The sequence below is a fragment of the Haemaphysalis longicornis genome, unplaced genomic scaffold, assembly GCF_048455015.1.
Source record: "Haemaphysalis longicornis isolate Haplotype H1 unplaced genomic scaffold, Haemaphysalis longicornis Haplotype H1 scaffold_5, whole genome shotgun sequence".
Taxonomy (NCBI): Eukaryota; Metazoa; Arthropoda; class Arachnida; order Ixodida; family Ixodidae; genus Haemaphysalis; species Haemaphysalis longicornis.
In genome coordinates this window covers 56,560,326-56,578,942 of record NW_027526385.1, presented here as the reverse complement: position 1 = coordinate 56,578,942, position 18,617 = coordinate 56,560,326, and the positions used below count along the sequence as shown (strand labels likewise).

The following is an 18,617-nucleotide window of genomic DNA, read 5'->3' as shown; positions in this document are numbered from 1 at the left end:
AAATTCACAGTGCTGTTAATGCTTCTTTTAGCAGGTGAGCTGTTTAAGCTTCTAGTTCCACCGCATTTCAAATGCGGAGGGAGCACAGGACAGCTCGCACTGCAGACACAGAGTTTGCAAAGCCTGTTGTATTGGGCTCTCGCGCGTGCTAACCTGGTCCACTCTGGGACTGCGGATAAAACGATCCGTGCCTGCCAGTCATGAACTTCCAGAAGAAAGTTCAAAAATCCACGTGAGGTGCAACAGCTGGGACTCCAGCGAAGAAAGAGGGGCCAAGCCTAGCTCAGCTGTTTCTCCAGCGTTACACCTTTAGTGGAAGCTGCGCAAATTCTTTTGATAAGGCGGCGCATTATTCGTATAGCTCGTCAGAATACAGTTATACCAGAACTACACCAGTAAACTGAAGCACTCGTGGTTGAGGCGGGTACAGAGGAGAAATGCTGCCCCTAGAAACTCTGAATGCCCCACATATAAAATAAAACACCGTCATTAACAAAGTTAAAAGCAGCAGGACAGCCCTGGTGAGCATTTTATGCCACGGAAATATTGCACCAGTTTCACAAGCTGCAGTTCTTGTTGCTGAATGTTCGCTTTCGTTCAAAAATACTCGCTGCGATGCACAACCTATTCGAACAATCATTTGACTTCATATTCACCTCAAAACCAAAAATCATTATTTACACGTGGCTAAAAGTAAGGGCTGCCGCATCAAAAAAAAAAAAAAAAAGAAGAAGTACAAGTCGAACGATGTACCTGTGGCCTTTGAGCTCGTCGGGTGGCGGCACGACCACAGTCTCAGCGCAGACGACGTTCGTCTTCTGCCCAGTGATTTCAGTCACGAGAATCGAGGCCTCCGTGTCAACCACTGGAATTCCCACAGGTGCAAACACACAAGACAGCGCAATGCGATTAAGCAATAATTCAAGCAGTACAGCAAGGTGCTGCCTCTGCACTTTGAACTATCCCCATTCAACATGCTTTGGCATTAGGAAGACTGGAACGACGTCAATTTTTCTTGCAATTTTACTTTAACCGCACTATGCAAATTACAGCACTTGGGTACGTTGTCTTTTGCTGTAAAATTTGCCATGAGCACTGCACTTGAAAAAAAAAAACTCAGCTATACTCCAGTTATCATTCAAGGCATTCTTGCAAGGGTTCTGAGAAAAGAAAACGAAGATGCCAGAAGGCCAGACCCCGGAAGGCCAGAAAATGTAGAAGCTATGGCCAAACACTAAAAATGCCAATGTTAGGATAGAAATAAAGGGCAAAATAACCTTTTCTTATCCAAGAATTGCAAGTTTGCCATAATGCAACTCTGTTGTACACATCTTCCTTTCCTCTCCTTCCCTTTGTTTCTTCTGTGCACCACGCTGAAGGCGTAATGCTGCTTGTAGGCACTTATACAAATAAATAAATAAATTGATCAAGCAACATTCACTTCCCTTAGTTACGTAGTGTCAAAAACAGTCGCCTAGGATAGAACATACTAAAAACCTGAACTTCAGCCAGGTGGCACATGAGAAAAGGCAAAGCACAACAACAACAAAAAAATTTGGAGGAAAACCGTGGCTTGGGTTGCTCCAGGCTACACTTCCAATGCAAGCGGTCGCCACATTTGCCGCAGTTTTGTTGGTCAAGCTACCTCTTTATGCCGTCCAGGCAACTGTCACATGCGGACGGAATGGTGAATGCACTGTGGCTAGATTTTGCTGACGGGTAACTGCCTGACATCTGTCTACATAGATAGCGGCTCTTACATCGAATGGGTTCTAAACCCCCCCCCTCCCCTTTCCCCTGTAATTACAGGGGTCTCATTTCCACTGGCCCCAGTACAGTGATTCAGCTTCTTGTTCAGTCTCCCACCACCAATGGATACAACAAAAAAGGTCCGTTTCGCCATACAATTCCCGTGTCGATCGCAACAATGGCCAACGACGGTGGAGGAGATTATTTGACTATGGGCAATGCAGAGACCTACAACTCCCTTTTCCCAACCAACAATGAGAAAACATGGGCAGTGCAGAACAGGAAGGCAGGACAGCTCTGGCATTGTCCTGTGTGCCTCTCCTCTGCGTTCCAACTTTGAAGACGTTTGAGAACACCGTTTTCAGTGTTTGGATGAGACTCGCTCAATGGCACACGTACCGGCAAATGACGGCACGACCGGCGACTGATCAGCCGAGGCAGGAAGGGGCTCGTCCACAGGGAGGCTGCAACGATGGCCCGAGCGACTGCCCTTCTTCCGCACGGTGACTGTACAGGGGAGACACAGGCGCTGGCTTGGACACTGTTCTGCAGATTGTGGAAACATTTCAGACGAGCACAATTCCTTCCTCCTAAATTTAAATCCTTGATCCTAACAAATAAACAGAACTGCTGAACCAAGCTGTTGTAAGTGAAGGTAGATGCATCAGAGTTAAAACTGGATAGCGAAAACTTACCATGGTGTCACAGGCAAGCCTTTTTGAGCCCCCCCTGTCACAAGTTGGAATAGCCAAATGGCTGAGAACGAGCAGCAAAGGCAACAATAGCCGAGCCACTTCAGGCCACAACAAGGAGGCAGACAGACGGAACAGTTCATAGCCAAGCAGCTCCTGAAGCTCCCTAAATGCGGCTCTGCAGGCATGAAAGGTCTGCAAGGGCATTGCAGGGCTTCCATGAAGCCCACCGAGATAACACCTGCCCTTGAATCTCTCTTGTTAAAGCGGAGCTTTAGTGTCATCACTGATGCCACTGTATGAAATATGCCCTGCAGGAAAGCCAACTTCCTCTGGCGATGATGATGATGAATGACCCAGGGTGTAGTGAAAGAAAAAAAAAAAGACTCTTCCCGTGGCCGGAACAGAACCTGGTCCTTCGCGCTATAAAGCCGACTCCGATTGCTCCATTTCGACACGGTCGAAGCGAACGCCGAGCAGCACGTGCCGATTCATGCCGCACACCCCAGACCCAAGCGTCAGGCCTTTAAAGGGGGGAGACACTGCTCTTAAAGGAGCCATGAAGAGAAAATGCAAGTTGGTTTTATTCGAAAGATTTCGTGTTTTATAGTGCCCCCAGCGCTTGTCCGGATACAAACGGTGCTTTATTCACTGAGAAATTAAACATTTTAGGTTAAAATTTTGATTTTCCCGCTCAATCGTGCGTTTTCGTGGTCCCAACTGACATCACGGGAACCGACCGCTCTGCAGCCTAGAGTACCTTCATTCACGCATCCGCCGTACAGGGTAGAGACACGTAACGCTGGCGCCGCCATGTTTGGTTGCTCGCTCGCCGCCGAAGCAAGTCATTGTGTCAAAACCGCGCTAAAATTATCGCCGCAACGCGGTTTACTGAAGAAGTTTGAATCATATTGTCTGTTTTGCGTTGCTAGGTCTCGTGGGAAACGAAAAGAATAACGCGTTGAGCCCGTTGGCCCAATTGCGGCGGCACGGGACCGTTCAAAGGTTGTCTCCACCCTGCACAGCGGTGTTGGTTTGTTCCCGCGTTTCTTTACGTTCCGTAACCTAGATGGCGCCACCATACCGTGGCAAGCGTTTGGTTTGTTTTTGCCCGCATTTAAACCTGGCTTGTTTTTGTTCTGGGAGAAAATATTCGTTCCCTGAAACAGTACTCGCTCGACAAATGGGGTCACGTAAGACACCGTTGCTTGCGTCAATCAGCCAGTGTCGTCTGAGACAACCCCAAGCCCCGTAGTGCTGTGCAGCTAAACCAAAGCATGCTGTGCGCAGTACGAACAGCAGAACGCATCAGTACTTCTATGTTTACATGTGCTTTCGTAACTTCCACTGTTTGTCCCATCATTCCTATTGCTTTGTAAAGAATGTGCCCTAAATTTAAGCGCAAATCGCTCGTTCGTCTAGTTTGTAAGCTCTACCTAATTTGTGTCTGCTTCTGCCAGCCTCCGCCAATCGCAGAGCTTAGCCCATGTGACATCACAGGTTCTGTTGCGGGAAATGAGCTGGTGGGTCGCATGACCATTCCCGTTTTTCCTAATTATGTAGCTTATTTGAGCGAAGTTTACGTTAAAAGTGGTGTCAGTATGATTCTAACGAGACAATCTTTTGAATGAACCAAACTTGTGTTTTCTCTTCATGGCTCCTTTAAGGGGGCAGACTGGTCTTAGAGCTATAGTTTTTATTTACCAACCAATTTTAATGAAACTGCACTGCGTAGAGTTTTTTGTGCTGATTTCAAATCTCCTATTAGATTTTTTGTAAGCTGATTATATTTTGAGTTAATTAATGATTAATTGCCATTATTTTGGGACACAGTTACAAAATAACCACTCCATGCAGAATGGCAATTACCACGTGGCTAGGCAGACAAATGACTAAAGAATACAACATAGGAAGAACTTTATTGATTTAGCTATTTTTGGTCATTTTACAACACAGGGAACTTCGCTTCTCCCGCGCTCTGCCAGAAATGGCTCGCAGGTGGTGCCAATTGAACACAATAATAATTTTCCAAAGCCTCCATTTAAAAAAATTGTTTCCTATATTGTATTCTCCACACATATTGGTATCAGAAGCAAAAAGAATTAAAGTTGTACCTGCTCTGGGTGCCAAGATATCTGAGGATGAAATGCTAGCTTTGCATTGCAAGAAAAGTGCCGTTTCACCGTCGGATTCTGTGCTAACTGAGCAGTAGAGTGCACTTTAAAATGCTATTATAATATAATAACAAAATATGATGCCTTTTGATGAGGAAATTTACAGACTGTTAGAAAAATGGCCCTGGAGGCCAAAAATTCCATTTTTGAGAAAACGCTTTTTTTGACCGTTTTTCGGCCCCAAAGACCCAACTGCCCCCTTAAAAAGCTTCCTTTAATTGTTAAGTAAGCTGAGAAGCTTGTCAGTCTTGCTGCTTTTTTCCCACTGATTTCAAATATGCTGTTATTTTTTGAGCAAGTCAATTAGTTACCAAGATAATTAGAGTTAATTTGTCATTTTTGGAGGAACAATAGGCAAAACAGTGTTGGTCATAAAACTTTAATCTTTACAGTTTCAATTTTTACGAACCCTGGTGAGTGCAAAAGAGAATCGGTTTTTTGATGCATTACTTGGAACTAATTTTACGGCTCATTAAACCTTGGTGGCACCAGTGGCAAGGAACCACTTCGCAGGCCCATTTCAAACACCAAAGTTTAATGAGCTGCAGCAAAGGTGCAAAGGTAACGACTGAAGCAAAGGTGAATGTTGCCATTGCGGTTCATATATAAAGGGACACTGAAGCAAGTTGTGAACATGCAAGCTTTTAATTTTTTGGCAGATTCGCACGCATGATTTTTTTATAAGTGCATGTGAAAAGGACGCTTCTCTCGCACCTTCCTCCTTGACAAATAAGCGGCAAATTGAGGAGAATTTGAGCAGACGGCTAGCCTATTCAACCTCCACAGTCTGCTCATGAACAAGCAAGAAGGTCAGTATTGATCACGAAATGGGTGCACGTCGATATTTTGAGAGCGACATAGATGCCACCACACTGCAATTTAATGCGGCGTCAGTGTGGTGGTTGGTGCAGCGGACAGTGACCACAAACTGTCTTCTTTTGCCTCCGATTACAGATGAACTTGGGCTCTAGGCGTCTGCTAAACAGCCATTTTATGGACTACACGAGTAACACTGTGCATAGCAGCCCCTCATCAGATTTCGACACCTGAGCGAGCGGCCAAAAGCCCCGCCCAACGCCTACCTCTGGAAGAGAGGCTGATCTCTGGTTCGGGTGTTTGGGCGATGTGTTGCAGCGGCTCCACGACCGCTGTCCTGTCCTCGTCATCCTCCTCAAGCACCATGGACATGCTGCAGGCTTGGTTGCAGAGGCGGCTGCCCGGAGGGTGCAGGGAGGGGGGCCTGCACACACGACAGGCACATCCGTGTGGGGGAAGCGTGGCGAGCACTAAAGCTTGCGACACTGAAAGCCGAAGGTTTGATTGAAGGATGGTCGGCGAGTTTTTGGATATGCAGTAGCAGACCAATTTTTCGGACCTGGAGGGGAACCAAAAATAGTCCGAATAAAAGAGCAGTCCAAAAAATTCGCGAGTCATCACTCCTATAGGACAACTGGTGGTTCCTCGGGAAAGACCGAAATATCCAGCAAGTGCGGATTTTTGGAGTCCGAAAAAACGGTCGGCTACTGTACGTACAAGTACAAACAATACTGTTTATTTGAGTCTTTTCTACCCTGTACGACGACAGGTACAGCCGCAGCATTGCCTCTTTATTTAACCCGTTAAGGGCTTATGACGACCTCAGCTTGTCATAAGCAGTCGCCACTTTTCTCCTTATGACGAGCTGTGGTTGCCGTAGGTCTTTCGCAAGGTGCCAAAAGGCTTTTGACGAGCCCAGCTCGTCAAATGGTGCTTTTATATTTGAAACATAGATGGCAGCACACATTTCGTCAATCGGCACTTTTATACAACGCGAGTTTGCACACTAGATGGTGGAATGCGTGCCTTGTGTTTCTAGCCAGTTATATACACAGATGTGGCCACATCTGTGCGGCGTTCTATATCTCTCTCCCTCAGACGGTGAGAGCGCAAGTGATGAGGACGTCAGTGTTGTGTTCGATTCCTCAAGTGGAAAGAATAACGATGGCATTTAAGGAAAGCGGCTCTGAAATATATTCATAAAACACCTCACGTCCCCCCAGGAATAGGGTATTAAGTGGAATGACCTGAATGACCATAAAACCTTATCTGCCATAAAATATCTGCCACAACCCATAGCCTTGTGCGGGACATGAATGCATGGGGTTGGAAACATGCAAAAACCTTTTAGCGAGAAGGGAAGGGTGGGAGGAGAGAAGAAAAATAAATTAAAGCCGTTGCACTCGATGTGAAAGCTGTCGGAAGTGCAGAGCCGCGATTCGCCATAACGGGCTGTAGCACCTCTACCCACTCACTGCTACCACTCAATGCAATTCAAATTTCCCGCCTTCGCAGTGCTCGCGTGCCCCCTGCCTGAAACGGCGCCAGTGGGAGTTCTGTTCTTTTCGTGCTTGCTTTTCCTCCCACGCATTGCCAGCGTTGCACTGCCACTTTTTTTTCGCTTACTATCGCAAAAACCAACCCAACGAGCGTTCCTAAATAAATGAACACGGGCACTGCCGGTTAACTACGTATATTTTGTCTTACATGTACCTACAGTTTTCTTTGCGCTAAGCAAAGAGGTCATGTATGACAAGCGCCAGCGGTTCACAAGTTTCGAACACTTCTGACTATATAAGTTGCTGGGCTTTCGAAGCCTCTGGGTTACGCCGCGAGTTCGCGACAACAGAACATCGTGTTGGGTCCAGCGAGTGAGCTACGACGACAACGCGAGCCCCCAAAGTGCTCTGCACTTAGAACAACACCCGAGGGCCAGAGGTGAAGCAGAACTCACTCCTTGGGTGGAGACTCGCAAGCTGTCTCGTGCAGCAGGCTGCTGGCAGCCGTGAGGGCGATGTTGGCATCGGGGGTGAGGAGGTCCTTCAGCAGGGTGGACGCCCGCACGTGGCTTTCGAACAGCGCCCGGATGTGGCCCATGTCGGCCTCCAGCCACCCCTTCAGCTGCGCACAGCACGTCGAGAATGTAAGGGGCACACACCTGACATGGCGGTATGCCTAAACGAGTGCACGACACACACGAGGCCCCAGCCTTGCATTGCATTTAAAAATAAAACCCTGGTCTATGAAACAAGCCAGAGAGGAGAACCCTGGAGGAATATTTGACCACAGAGGTCTTCACTACACACCAAAATCTTGACACATGCGTGTATTCATTTTTTTTTCCACCATCGACAGAAACAGCTGTCACAACCGCGACCAGACCTGCACCTTTGATCTGAGCAGCATGAACACCTTAGCCACTGAGCCACCACCATGGCCAGTGTCAGGCATTGCGCAATATCGGCAACTGCCCGATAGCAATGTTTCATGTTGTACAGCACTTCACATCAAGTTGACAGAAAAGGAAACAGCATTGTGGAGGTTCCACAAGGCCCCTACCAACTGAATGTCAATCCCAGAAACTTATCCTGGTGCCTCAAAATATAAATTGAAAGGGTGTCCTTTCGGTACTTCGGATAGCATTCAGAAGGGAAAAATTACTTCTGTACAATTCCTTTGCCGCTGTTACCAACAATAAAAACAACATTTTGATTGGCGAGTAGTGCCCAGAGGAACTGCACTGAAGAGGAAAACCCTCAATTTCCAAGAACAGACTGAAACAAGATGAGTCACATAGCTTTTCTGCCACACCTTGACATGCATACACAAACACACGCATACAAAAAGGGCAAAGGTTTTCTGCTGAAAGTATTGCCCAAAGAGGGGAAAGAAGGCTGTCCCATACAATGGGCAGGTACAGGTCTTCATTCTTGCCCCACCGGCTGGCAGCCACCTTGAGCTCTGCCATCTCCGCCCTGGCTGCTGCTAGGGCCCGCACGAGCGCTTTGTTGGCCTTTAGCACGGAAAGCATCTTCCGCTTGTATGTCGCTGCAGACGGGAAAGGAATTGGTACATGTGGCAGACCGTTCAAGACTGAACGAAGCGCCAACAAGGGAAATGCGCATAGGGTATGCATGACAAAGTTTTTCCGTTTAACGGAGATTTTCTTTTTTTTAAATCATTAGCATCACTGTCCCAAATATCGGGGTGGCAAATACACACAAATTTTTAACAGTGAAGGAGTCAGGGTGTATCACACAAAAAAACATGCACAAGCTTGCCGAATACTACGTTCAGTAAACCTAGAATTGCCAAGAAACAGCATGCCTGTAAACAACACATTCGGATTTTTTTTTCATTCGTGTGGGTCTGAAAGCTTTTGCATTGGGAGGTTGAACAAAGGAGCCCTGGAGCAAATTTACCCGACTGAAGTTTGTGGCTGCGTTGAGTCTGTTTCATTTGTATAATCCCTGGTATCACTACACTGCTGCCTTTAGTCACTATGCTACTGCCCATGCAGTATGGAAAAAGCCCAGAGGAAACGAATGGGCTCACCACACATCTCCTGTGCTGAGGTCACAGAGGTGCTCTTGTTCTTGTGCAGCCATTTCAGATTGTACCTCACCTAAAAAAAGTCAGGAAAAACATTTTGCGCAGATTTAAAAATGCAAAGCAAAGTGGATCACTTAACCACATGAAAACTGGTTCCAATCTACAAGTGGACTTCCCTCATATTATGGCATAGAATTTTTGCATAGCACTACACTGACAGCGACAGCGGTGCATAGTTTCAGCAATGGAGTAAGACACCCACAATCGTTGATTTTTTTTTATGAATGAACTGCGGCCCATTCTACAGATGTGTTGCAGTTTTTCAACGGGATATTACAGAAGTGCTTGCAGTTTAGGCGTCAAGGTGTGCTGATTATCGCCCACTGATAGCTTTGCAAGCCTTATCATGCCATGGCAGATTTGTTGAAGATTCCACGTCAAAGGCTTGCTTCGCCATCCCCCTTCTCGGGTGGCCAACGAGAGGACTCACTGGCGCTGGTGGCGGGTTGTACCAGTTGTCATTGAGGGATGTCTGCTTTGACAGCCCACACACCCCTCAACAACTGGTATCAAATTAATGGTTCAGCAGCTCAAATCACCCGCAACAGGCCACAGCATGAGTGCAGCCCTTTCAAAACCTCAAAGAATCCCTGAAAGTCATTGATGGAACGCAGAAAAGGGACTGCTCAGTGCAGGATGAAATGAGAGAAACACAGATCTTGCTACAGCAAGTTCAGGGGCGATCAGAGTGCAGGTTGGCAATACGATGTTCGTCCTGAGCGACTTCACTTTAATCTTTTTTTTTCTTTTGCTGTGTTGTAATTTTCAGGATCAGGAGAGAGCCTTTGTTAGAACAACCATTCTCCCTGAATAAGAAACACACTTTGATCTGTCGCCATGACAGAAATTTTGGCGTGTTCGAAGATAACGGGCCCAATGGCTGGAGGGGAGCCTAGAACATTCAGAGCACCCCATCAAAGCAACACACCCGGTCACGCTGCCATATATGCACCATTCGGTTGAACCACTGATCGACCCCACGCACTCAAGCTGACAAATAATTATTGCCTGCAGGGCGTCTAAACATTGCCTTAATTGCGAGAAGCATTCTCAATTTCTGTGTCATAACAGTATGGGAGGCCACATAAAAAAGGAAGGCACTAGGGCGCTGCACAACCTGTGGTCATGGTACTGGATGTCAAAAGTGGTTCCATTTGTTGAAGCAGGGTGCGACTGAACAAGACAAATTCTTCAAAAAAAAAAAAAAAAATGGAGAAAACGTAGAAGTCTTATTTTAAACCACTGACGGACTTTTACCAGAGCTGTGCATTCAGTGGCAGACGTAAGGGGAAGTTGGGGGCTCCCGGGCAAAATAGCACTACCACGCCTACAGTACAGTCGGCAAAAGGCTTGTCTATAACGCTTGAGCTGCGAGCACCAAACTGCGTGGGAAACACCAAGAGATAACGCCTGGTTTGAGACCGGTAGAAAGTGAACATGCGCAGCCCGCATCAGCGCGATGGCTGGGTCCCTCCTCGCTGTGCCTGTCACCTTGGCTTCCACGCCTTTGACCGTAATAAGCGCTGCATGCCTGCGCTGCCGGGCCGGGAAACAAAAACAGAGATTACCCGACTTAGCGCGCGCTGTGCAAGTTTTTTGTCTGCATTAGCTTTGGCGCACAGCTGTTCACTGCGTCATCGTTCTGACAATACACTGAACGAGTATCGCGTGCACCACTATTGGGTTTCCGCACTCGGCTTTGCACGCCACTGCTGACGGGATAATGCCACAATACTTAATGCACTTTGCAAGGGATCACACACCGATAGCTAGCCACTCTGGAACACCAGTAGCGATGGATGCGTTTCCGGCGATTGTTGTTCGTTTTCTCGCACAGAGAAAAAACAACTGTCTAAATTCTGTAGGGCGCCGCGAAAATTAAGTGTTGCACGTAGTTAAACGCAGCCAACGTTGTACTAACACTCGCTAATCTCCACTTTTCTGTCCCTGCCCGGCAGCGCATCTCGCGGCAGAAGAAAATACGGAAGCCAAGGCGACGGGAACAGCGACAAGGGAAGCAGCAATGGAGCTGATGCGGGTCGCGCATGCTCACATTTTACGGTTCTCAAACCAGGTGCACAGTCCAGACCATGCCGCTCGCGCGGTATAGAAAAGTCTTTTGCCGGCCGCACTAATTCTTTAGTCACCATAGCGACCCTACTCCGCCCCCTAGATGAGGTCGCCCGTAGGTAGTAAGCGGCATGTCGACGGAAAGCTTCCTCCCGACATTTGCTCGCTTTGCGGCAGGCAGTCAACGCCAACACCTTTCTCCGGGATTAGGGCACGCCAACAAGGAAGGCTGTGGACGGCGGTGGCAATGGGGGAGTGACATCAAAAAACGAAACAAAAAAGTTGCTTCGCTTTGCTCTTTTAGTGCACCCACATCTTAAGTTCGAAAGTGGCCGGAGTATTCTGCAAGGTCATGTCTTCGCAGGGGTTGTCATTCGCTCTAATAACGCACTAGACCACGCGCCTTCCATTGTAGATTTGCCGTTTGATTTCCGGCCTTCCCTTCCCGAAATTCGCACCACGCCACGTTGGAACACCGACAGTCAAAGTATTCACTACAAAATAAGGAAGCTCAGGCTTTCAGATACGCAGTATGCAGGCCGTATGCAACATAAGAACGCACAGAAGCAAAGCATGAACTTACGGAAGACTGCGGCATGGTGACGGGTCTTTCGCTATGGTGGGAAGGCGTCGGTTGGACGGCCTCTGCAAAATGAGATGAACGAAGTGCTTTGAGCAATGCGTAGATATAACAAAAAGGGTTAAATCAGGATTGTGCTGCACGCAGTGCCTGCTTTGAAGCAGTACCTACAGTTTAACAAGTGCGCTTCGAACAGAGCCACGTTCAAATCTGGGACGTTTTCGAACTGCACACCAACGTTTATAGCTGCACACTGGGGTCCCAGTGTTGCCAAACGTCGGCGAGAAAAAGTCGCTATCTGATAACGCGGTTCTGGCGGTGACATTCAGCATGATGCTAAAGGCAGAGCGGGCAGAGTGCTAAAGGTAATTTTTCTTTTGAAGCAATTGTTTAACATCGATACTTCTTGTTTGCTGAAACGTCGTATTAGCGTATTTTTACTCGCGTTTGTTTCTTTGTGTTGTTGCACGAATTACTTTGACTGGTTTCTGTTCCGCGTTCGAGTCTTTTTTTTTTTTTTAATTCCGTTTCTTCTTACGGCGCGAATTACAACAGCAAGCAGACTGACATACACCGCAGCCTCCATAGAATCAGGGTTCTGCGTAGCTGGTGTGCACCAGTGTATCGGAATGGCATCCCAATTTCATTCCAGTTCCATTCCGAGGAATTAGAACTTGTCGCAATTTCATTCCCTTCAATGTCTCGAAATGACAACACTTAACCTATTCCCACTCCTGGAATGGACGGCCAGTTCAATTCCATTCCTTTAAAGGAGCCATGAAGAGAAAACACAAGTTTGGTTCATTCAAAAGATTGCCTCGTTAGAATCATACTGACACCACTTGTAACGTAAACTTCGCTCAAATAAGCTACATAATTAGGAAAAACGGGAATGGTCATGCGACCCACCAGCTCATTTCCCGCAACAGAACCTATGTCGTCACATGAGCTAAGCTCTGCGATTGGCGGAGGCTGGCAGAAGCAGACGCAAATTAGGTAGAACTTACAAACTAGACGAACGAGCGATTTGCGCTTAAATTTAGGGCACATTCTTTACAAAGCAATAAGAATGATGGGACAAACAGTGGAAGTTACGAAAGCACATGTAAACATAGAAGTACTGATGCGTTCTGCTGTTCGTACTGCGCACAGCATTCTTGGTTTCGCTGCAGAGCACTACGGGGCTTGGGGTTGTCTCAGACGACACTGGCCGATTGACGCAAGCAACGGTGTCTTACGTGACCCCATTTGTCAAGCGAGCACTGTTTCAGGGAACGAATATTTTCTCCCAGAACAAAAACAAGCCAGGTTTAAATGCGGGCAAACACAAACCAAACGCTTGCCACGGTATGGTGGCGCCATCTAGGTTACAGAACGTAAAGAAACGCGGGAACAAAACAACACCGCTGTACAGGGTGGAGACAACCTTCGAACGGTCCCGTGCCGCCGCAATTGGGCCAACGGGCTCAGCGCGTTATTCTTTTCGTTTCCCACGAGACCTAGCAACGCGAAACAGACAATATGATTCAAACTTCTTCAGTAAACCACGTTGCGGCGATAATTTCAGCGTGGTTTTGACACAATGACTTGCTTCGGCGGCGAGCGAGCAACCAAAAATGGCGGCGCCAGCGTATACGTGTCTCTACCCTGTACGGCGGATGCGTGAATGAAGGTATTCTAGGCTGCAGAGCAGTCGGTTTCAGTGATGTCACTTGGGACCACGAAAACGCATGATTGAGCGGGAAAATCAAAATTTTAACCTAAATTGTTTAATTTCTCAGTGAATAAAGCACCGTTTGTATCCGGACAAGAACTGGGGGCACTATAAAACACGAAATCTTTCGAATAAAACCAACTTGCATTTTCTCTTCATGGCTCCTTTAATTTCTCAAAGGCTTGGTGACATATATCTCGTGCAGAACTACCCTTCTAATGCGAAAAGGGGAAGTATCGACACTGCCCCTTTTTGCTATTGCGAGAGCTTGTTCTAATATTTTGTTCTTACGCGGCGCGAGATGAAGCACTTATTACATTGATGGCTGCATTTTCCATGCAGTTTCGTTGCGCTGCCTGTCAATCTTGCTATCTGCTTCACGTACCGTCAGAACTCACAGGCATGTCGCGCGTACCTTCTCACATCTACACGCACTTTAAATGCTCACTTGAATGATTTCAAGAGGATTTAAAGCATTTGGGAAGTAATTTTCTATACCAACGCAAGAGACAGCAAGGCAGCGTCACGAAACACGTACCAGTGACAGTTTTGCAGTCACCGTAGGAAAGTCGCCATCGCTTCCACGTTGACCTCTATTTCGCTTGCTTATTGCTCTGGCATTACCTCAGCACAATCCGTTCAACACAGGAAATTATTTATAACCCTTTCACTTTATGCGTGTGTAAAGGTATGCCTGGAGCCTTTAGTGGGCGTTTTCCGACCCGACTTAAGCCCTCGGCTTTTTTTCCACATAACGCAACAAATTGAACAAATGCATAATCGGATTTGCTGATATTAAGCATGGGGCTGCTATATTTGTTAGGTCTAAAACACTCAGGTCAGCTGTCCTAAAGACTTACGCGCCATATAACACTTAAGGTGACAGAACCATATCGTGACAGGAGCCCTAACAAAATAAAAAGTATGGCCAGGCAATTTGTTTCTACGAACGAGCAACCTATATGCATCAGGACCAGGGATAAGCGAGTATTCGGTGTTGTCGAATATTTGATCGAATTTCTCTGTATTCGTTATTCGCTTCGATCCGTATGCTGGTGTTTGATATTTTCGAATTATTCGACGCTCCCGGTTAGGCAGCCAAAGCCAAGATTTTTGGTCAAGCCTTCCGAGATATCATCCCAGGCTTGACACAAGACCTCACCAATGTGGACATTTCTACCATCAGTGCCAAGTTAATTGCTGTGCTGCCCAGAGGTGCGACGAGCTCTTGGCCGCCATCACACTATCCATTCAAATATGGCACTGAAACGACACTGCTGCCAACATAATGGCACCAAGCCAGTGGAACTGTACTGCCGATTCGATACAGAATTAGCGGAACACTGTTAAATATGGCAGCCTGTAATTTGCACTTTGTTTATCCACGGACACAGACACTAGTGGCTACATTACACTTTTTAGAAGGCAAAGCTTTCTACCTCTACCAGCCAACGGTTTCGTCGTGTGCGCCACAAGAGACTCCAAACTACTGGCACTGCCAGGGATCAAACCTGGGCACTAAGAGAAGCGGAGCGAGAGCCAGTCGTCTTTGCGACTAAGCTACGTCCACACATGGAAACGGGGAGACAGACACTGGTTTTGATTCAGCAGCTGGGGAGGGGGTGGGCGCTTTTTGGCGCGAATCCCAGGTGACGGCTGGCAGAATCTCTGGTTTCATTCTTTGTAGAGCGACGTATGTGAAATCAAGTGACGTCACACGGTCAGTTGTTGCGGGCGTCGTTTACAGCTTTGCTTTCCAACCACCCTTCATAGCGTGGATTGGAGCGAATATTTTTAACGGAGTTTCTTGATAGCGCTAAAAACTCTGGAACCAACGGCGCGTGACTTTTTTATTTTGGCGACTACTAACTGCGCTGTCGTCAGCAGCCAGCGGGAGCTGCTTCTCCCGTAGCATGTGGAGCAACTAGTATTTCTACAAAAAAACTTGTGAATACAGTAAAGGAAAGCTGTGCATGTAATTTCTGAATACATAGTACTCAACCCGTAAAAGTTTCACAAAATGCTGTGCCTCCGTGAATTCAATTCTTAGTTGGGTCACAATTCGCTAATTTTCCTTTGTAATTTGTGATGTGTACTATTCGAACTATATATGTATAGTATTCGATTCGAAATTATTCTATCAGGTCATGTTATTCGCTTCGAATTTGCTTCAAACCTCAAATTCACTATTCGCCCATCCCTAATCAGGACTTTATCATAACTTTGAAATGAGGCCTTCCTACCCAAATAGTGGCGATGCTCCATCTCTCAAGCTGACGACTAAGGCTTCAGTAAATTAGGCGCAAAGGCCACGTGCACAGAAACGCAGTAACCAAACTACGAACAAGTTTGGCACAAATGGAGGAGAGGGCATGCACATTCGGATCAAAGCAAAGCGCAGCGTCACATTGCTGAGAGCTGTCAAAACACTCGCAAACAGGGGCGCTGCTAGAGCCGGAACTGTTAGAAACAAGCGCCCTTTGGCAGCTGTGTCTTCTGCATTGTCGTATATGATGTCTAATGCAATCATACATCCCAGCTGCTCATTACTGTAGCAGAGCGTGGAGGTAGAAAGCTCAGCAACACATCCGAAGCTCGCTTCTTGGATGTGTGGCTGAATTTGGAGTAGGAACAAGAGTCTAAAATGCAACCTTAGACTACTTAAGTAGCCAGAAGGCACCAGCGATGGTAACACCATCGTCTGAAAATCACCAGTCCATTTAGGGCAAGAGGAACTTAATTCCATTCCCATTCCATTCCAGCATCTTGAAAAGGTTGGAATGAATCCGGAGTCATTCCAATTCCGGAGTGGTCACTGGAGGACTGCATGAGCCCAGGCTGACCTGAAAGCTGCGGGCCGCGCTGGCTGGCCCGAAGCATTTCTTTGGTGGGCCCGAGCCAGGCTCGGGCTTAAAGTTTTCGGTCTGACATGAAGTGTAGCAAAGAGGATTAAAGATAATTTTTGAGTTTACTTCCCCACGCTTTTTGACGTTAGTTGTGCACATTATTTTAAAGATGTTTTTTGCTAGGTCTGATAGTCATTGAACCCTTTTTTTATTTAAATTTTGCATACAGCATCAAGATTTTTTATTTTGGGTATAACATACCAAAAATATGATTACAAGGTATGCCGCAGCGGAGAAGAGATTAACTCAGACAACCTGGAGCTCTGCAGTTATGTATATGTACACCTGTGTTTCACATGTCGCACCCATTGAAATGCGGCTGCCGCGGCCGGGAATCGAACTCGCGTGCTAGAGAAACAGCAGCACCGAGAACCACTGCAGGCAACACATTTCAATGCACGTAAAGTACTCGTACATTGAAACACGACATTAAACATCTCAGCAACTTCTACCCGAGACAACCACGTTATCTCTCCAAGACTCTGGTAAACAAAGGTGATGGCGGCTGTGATGCAAGAATACACACGATTGTTCCACTGATGCGATGGGAACTAAAGGAGCCGGAAGCTAAAGTACAGTCAAACCTCGATATATCGAACACGGGTATATCGAATTATTGCATGTATCGAACACTTTCTATATCCCGCGGAAAATCACGTGCATTTTTAATTTTTTATTTCGAACTGGGACGGCCATGAAATGGGTATATCGAACTCCGCCACCCCAGACTGCCCAGACCGCTCGCGCTCTGTTGACAGGCGACGAGCTATCCCGCAGTACCCTCGAGGATAGTGGTGGCGTGATGGGCGTTCCCGACGGCTGAGCATCGGTTGCACCGAAGCAGAATTGGACGGTGCAAAAGAAGAATGCGAGCTTGAAGAAACCTGGGGCCAGTTGGAGCGCTTTGTTGGTGCTGAGCCACGAAGCATGTGCATTGATGACTTTGTTGGCGGTGACGACAGCACCGGAACGACGGCGCAGTTGACGGATGTGGAGATCCTAGCGGAGGTTACTACTGAGCGCACAAACGAAGACGCAGCCGAGGTTGTACCCCCAAGCGCTGCTAGTGCCCCGCTCCCGACTTCGACCGAGGCTTCAGCGGTTTTGGCCGTACCGGTACTGCAGCGCAATAGAAGGCACCGGCCTGTCGCTAGTGGAACGTTTGGACTACGTTGAGGAAGTCGTGTATAACACGCCAGGCTACCCTGCTGTAGTACTTTAAGCCAAAAAAATAAATACTTTGAAGCACCAAGTGAGTATTTACGGCAAAATTCGTTCATTTATTGATTTGTACCAGTTTATGACTCGTTTTTTACGTGATTTTATATATCGAATTATGGTTATATCGAACTATTTCGCGGGCACCGCGCTGTTCCATATATATCGAGGTTTCACTGTACAAGCACTGCTTAATTAACTGCAGATTTTCACGTCTCAACTCACGAGTGCTGTACCCACTAGATGCTCTGTCTGATTGCTCGCTACGAAGGGAGCTCAACCAAACATAATAAACAGATTACCTTCAGCGTCTAAACCCAGGCCCGTTCACGCAAACGCGGTCCCTCCCTAGGCTTAGGAATAAATGGCTGGGCCCGGGCCGAGCCCAGGCTGGCCTCACTTATAGACGCACGGGCCTGGGTCAGAATTGGGCTTCATAAACCAGGCTCGACCCGGGGCCTTAAAATCAGGCCCATGAAGTTCTCTGGTGACAACTCCACAACACCGGTGTACACCTATTTTATTCGCGTGCAATCAGGTTCAGGTGTCACACAGCACACACCCCTCTACACCATTTACGCATCCAGTTTATAGTTTTGTGAATTTTGTTAAAAAGGGAACATCACCCCTCAAAGCTCACAATTCCTGGCCATTCCCCAAAGTGTGAACTATGTGCGCTGAAGAAAAGAAGAACGACTCGTTCAAGGCGCGAAGTTGGCACGACTCCCGCTTGTTGGAAGTTGGAACAACCATCGCTACAGGGTACTACCATCGCCTCCTGTTCCACACAACGTGCAGATGAATTATATTTCAAAACAATATACACACACCCATTATACTCTTCATTTCTGTGTATTTTTCTCAAAATTACTTGGCATTCTTATTTCTATGAAATGTGGTATTTATGGCTTATCACGTATGACGAATGAAGTTGCATACATGCACTGAAAAATGTTGCTTTCACAAGTGAACTGACAGTGCTTTTTGATTTTAATATAAGCGAAACAAAATTTCTGAAGGTCTTACGCACGAAAAATTTGTGGGTTCGGGCTTACCCAAAGGATTCCGTATTACAAAAGTGCCAGT

The 18,617-nt window shown here is 47.0% G+C and overlaps 1 protein-coding gene across 2 annotated transcripts in view; it reads right to left on the bottom strand.

The window, feature by feature from the left end:
- Positions 1 to 11,958, bottom strand: part of LOC144138248 (uncharacterized) — a 40,417-nt gene extending 28,459 nt beyond the window's left edge. Inside the window, exons 1-8 of one of the 2 annotated variants that reach the window (XM_077670432.1) lie at positions 11,865 to 11,958; positions 11,697 to 11,758; positions 8,987 to 9,056; positions 8,337 to 8,479; positions 7,386 to 7,552; positions 5,698 to 5,855; positions 2,149 to 2,295; positions 754 to 865 (exon numbers count right to left, since the gene is read on the bottom strand). In XM_077670432.1, the coding sequence (XP_077526558.1) occupies positions 754 to 865; positions 2,149 to 2,295; positions 5,698 to 5,855; positions 7,386 to 7,552; positions 8,337 to 8,479; positions 8,987 to 9,056; positions 11,697 to 11,711 (812 nt within the window). In that variant the 5' untranslated portion in view covers positions 11,712 to 11,758; positions 11,865 to 11,958. The remainder of the gene's footprint in view (positions 1 to 753; positions 866 to 2,148; positions 2,296 to 5,697; positions 5,856 to 7,385; positions 7,553 to 8,336; positions 8,480 to 8,986; positions 9,057 to 11,696; positions 11,759 to 11,864) is intronic. The other variant, XM_077670433.1, reaches the window with a different exon arrangement.
- Between the last annotated feature and the right edge of the window lie 6,659 nt (positions 11,959 to 18,617).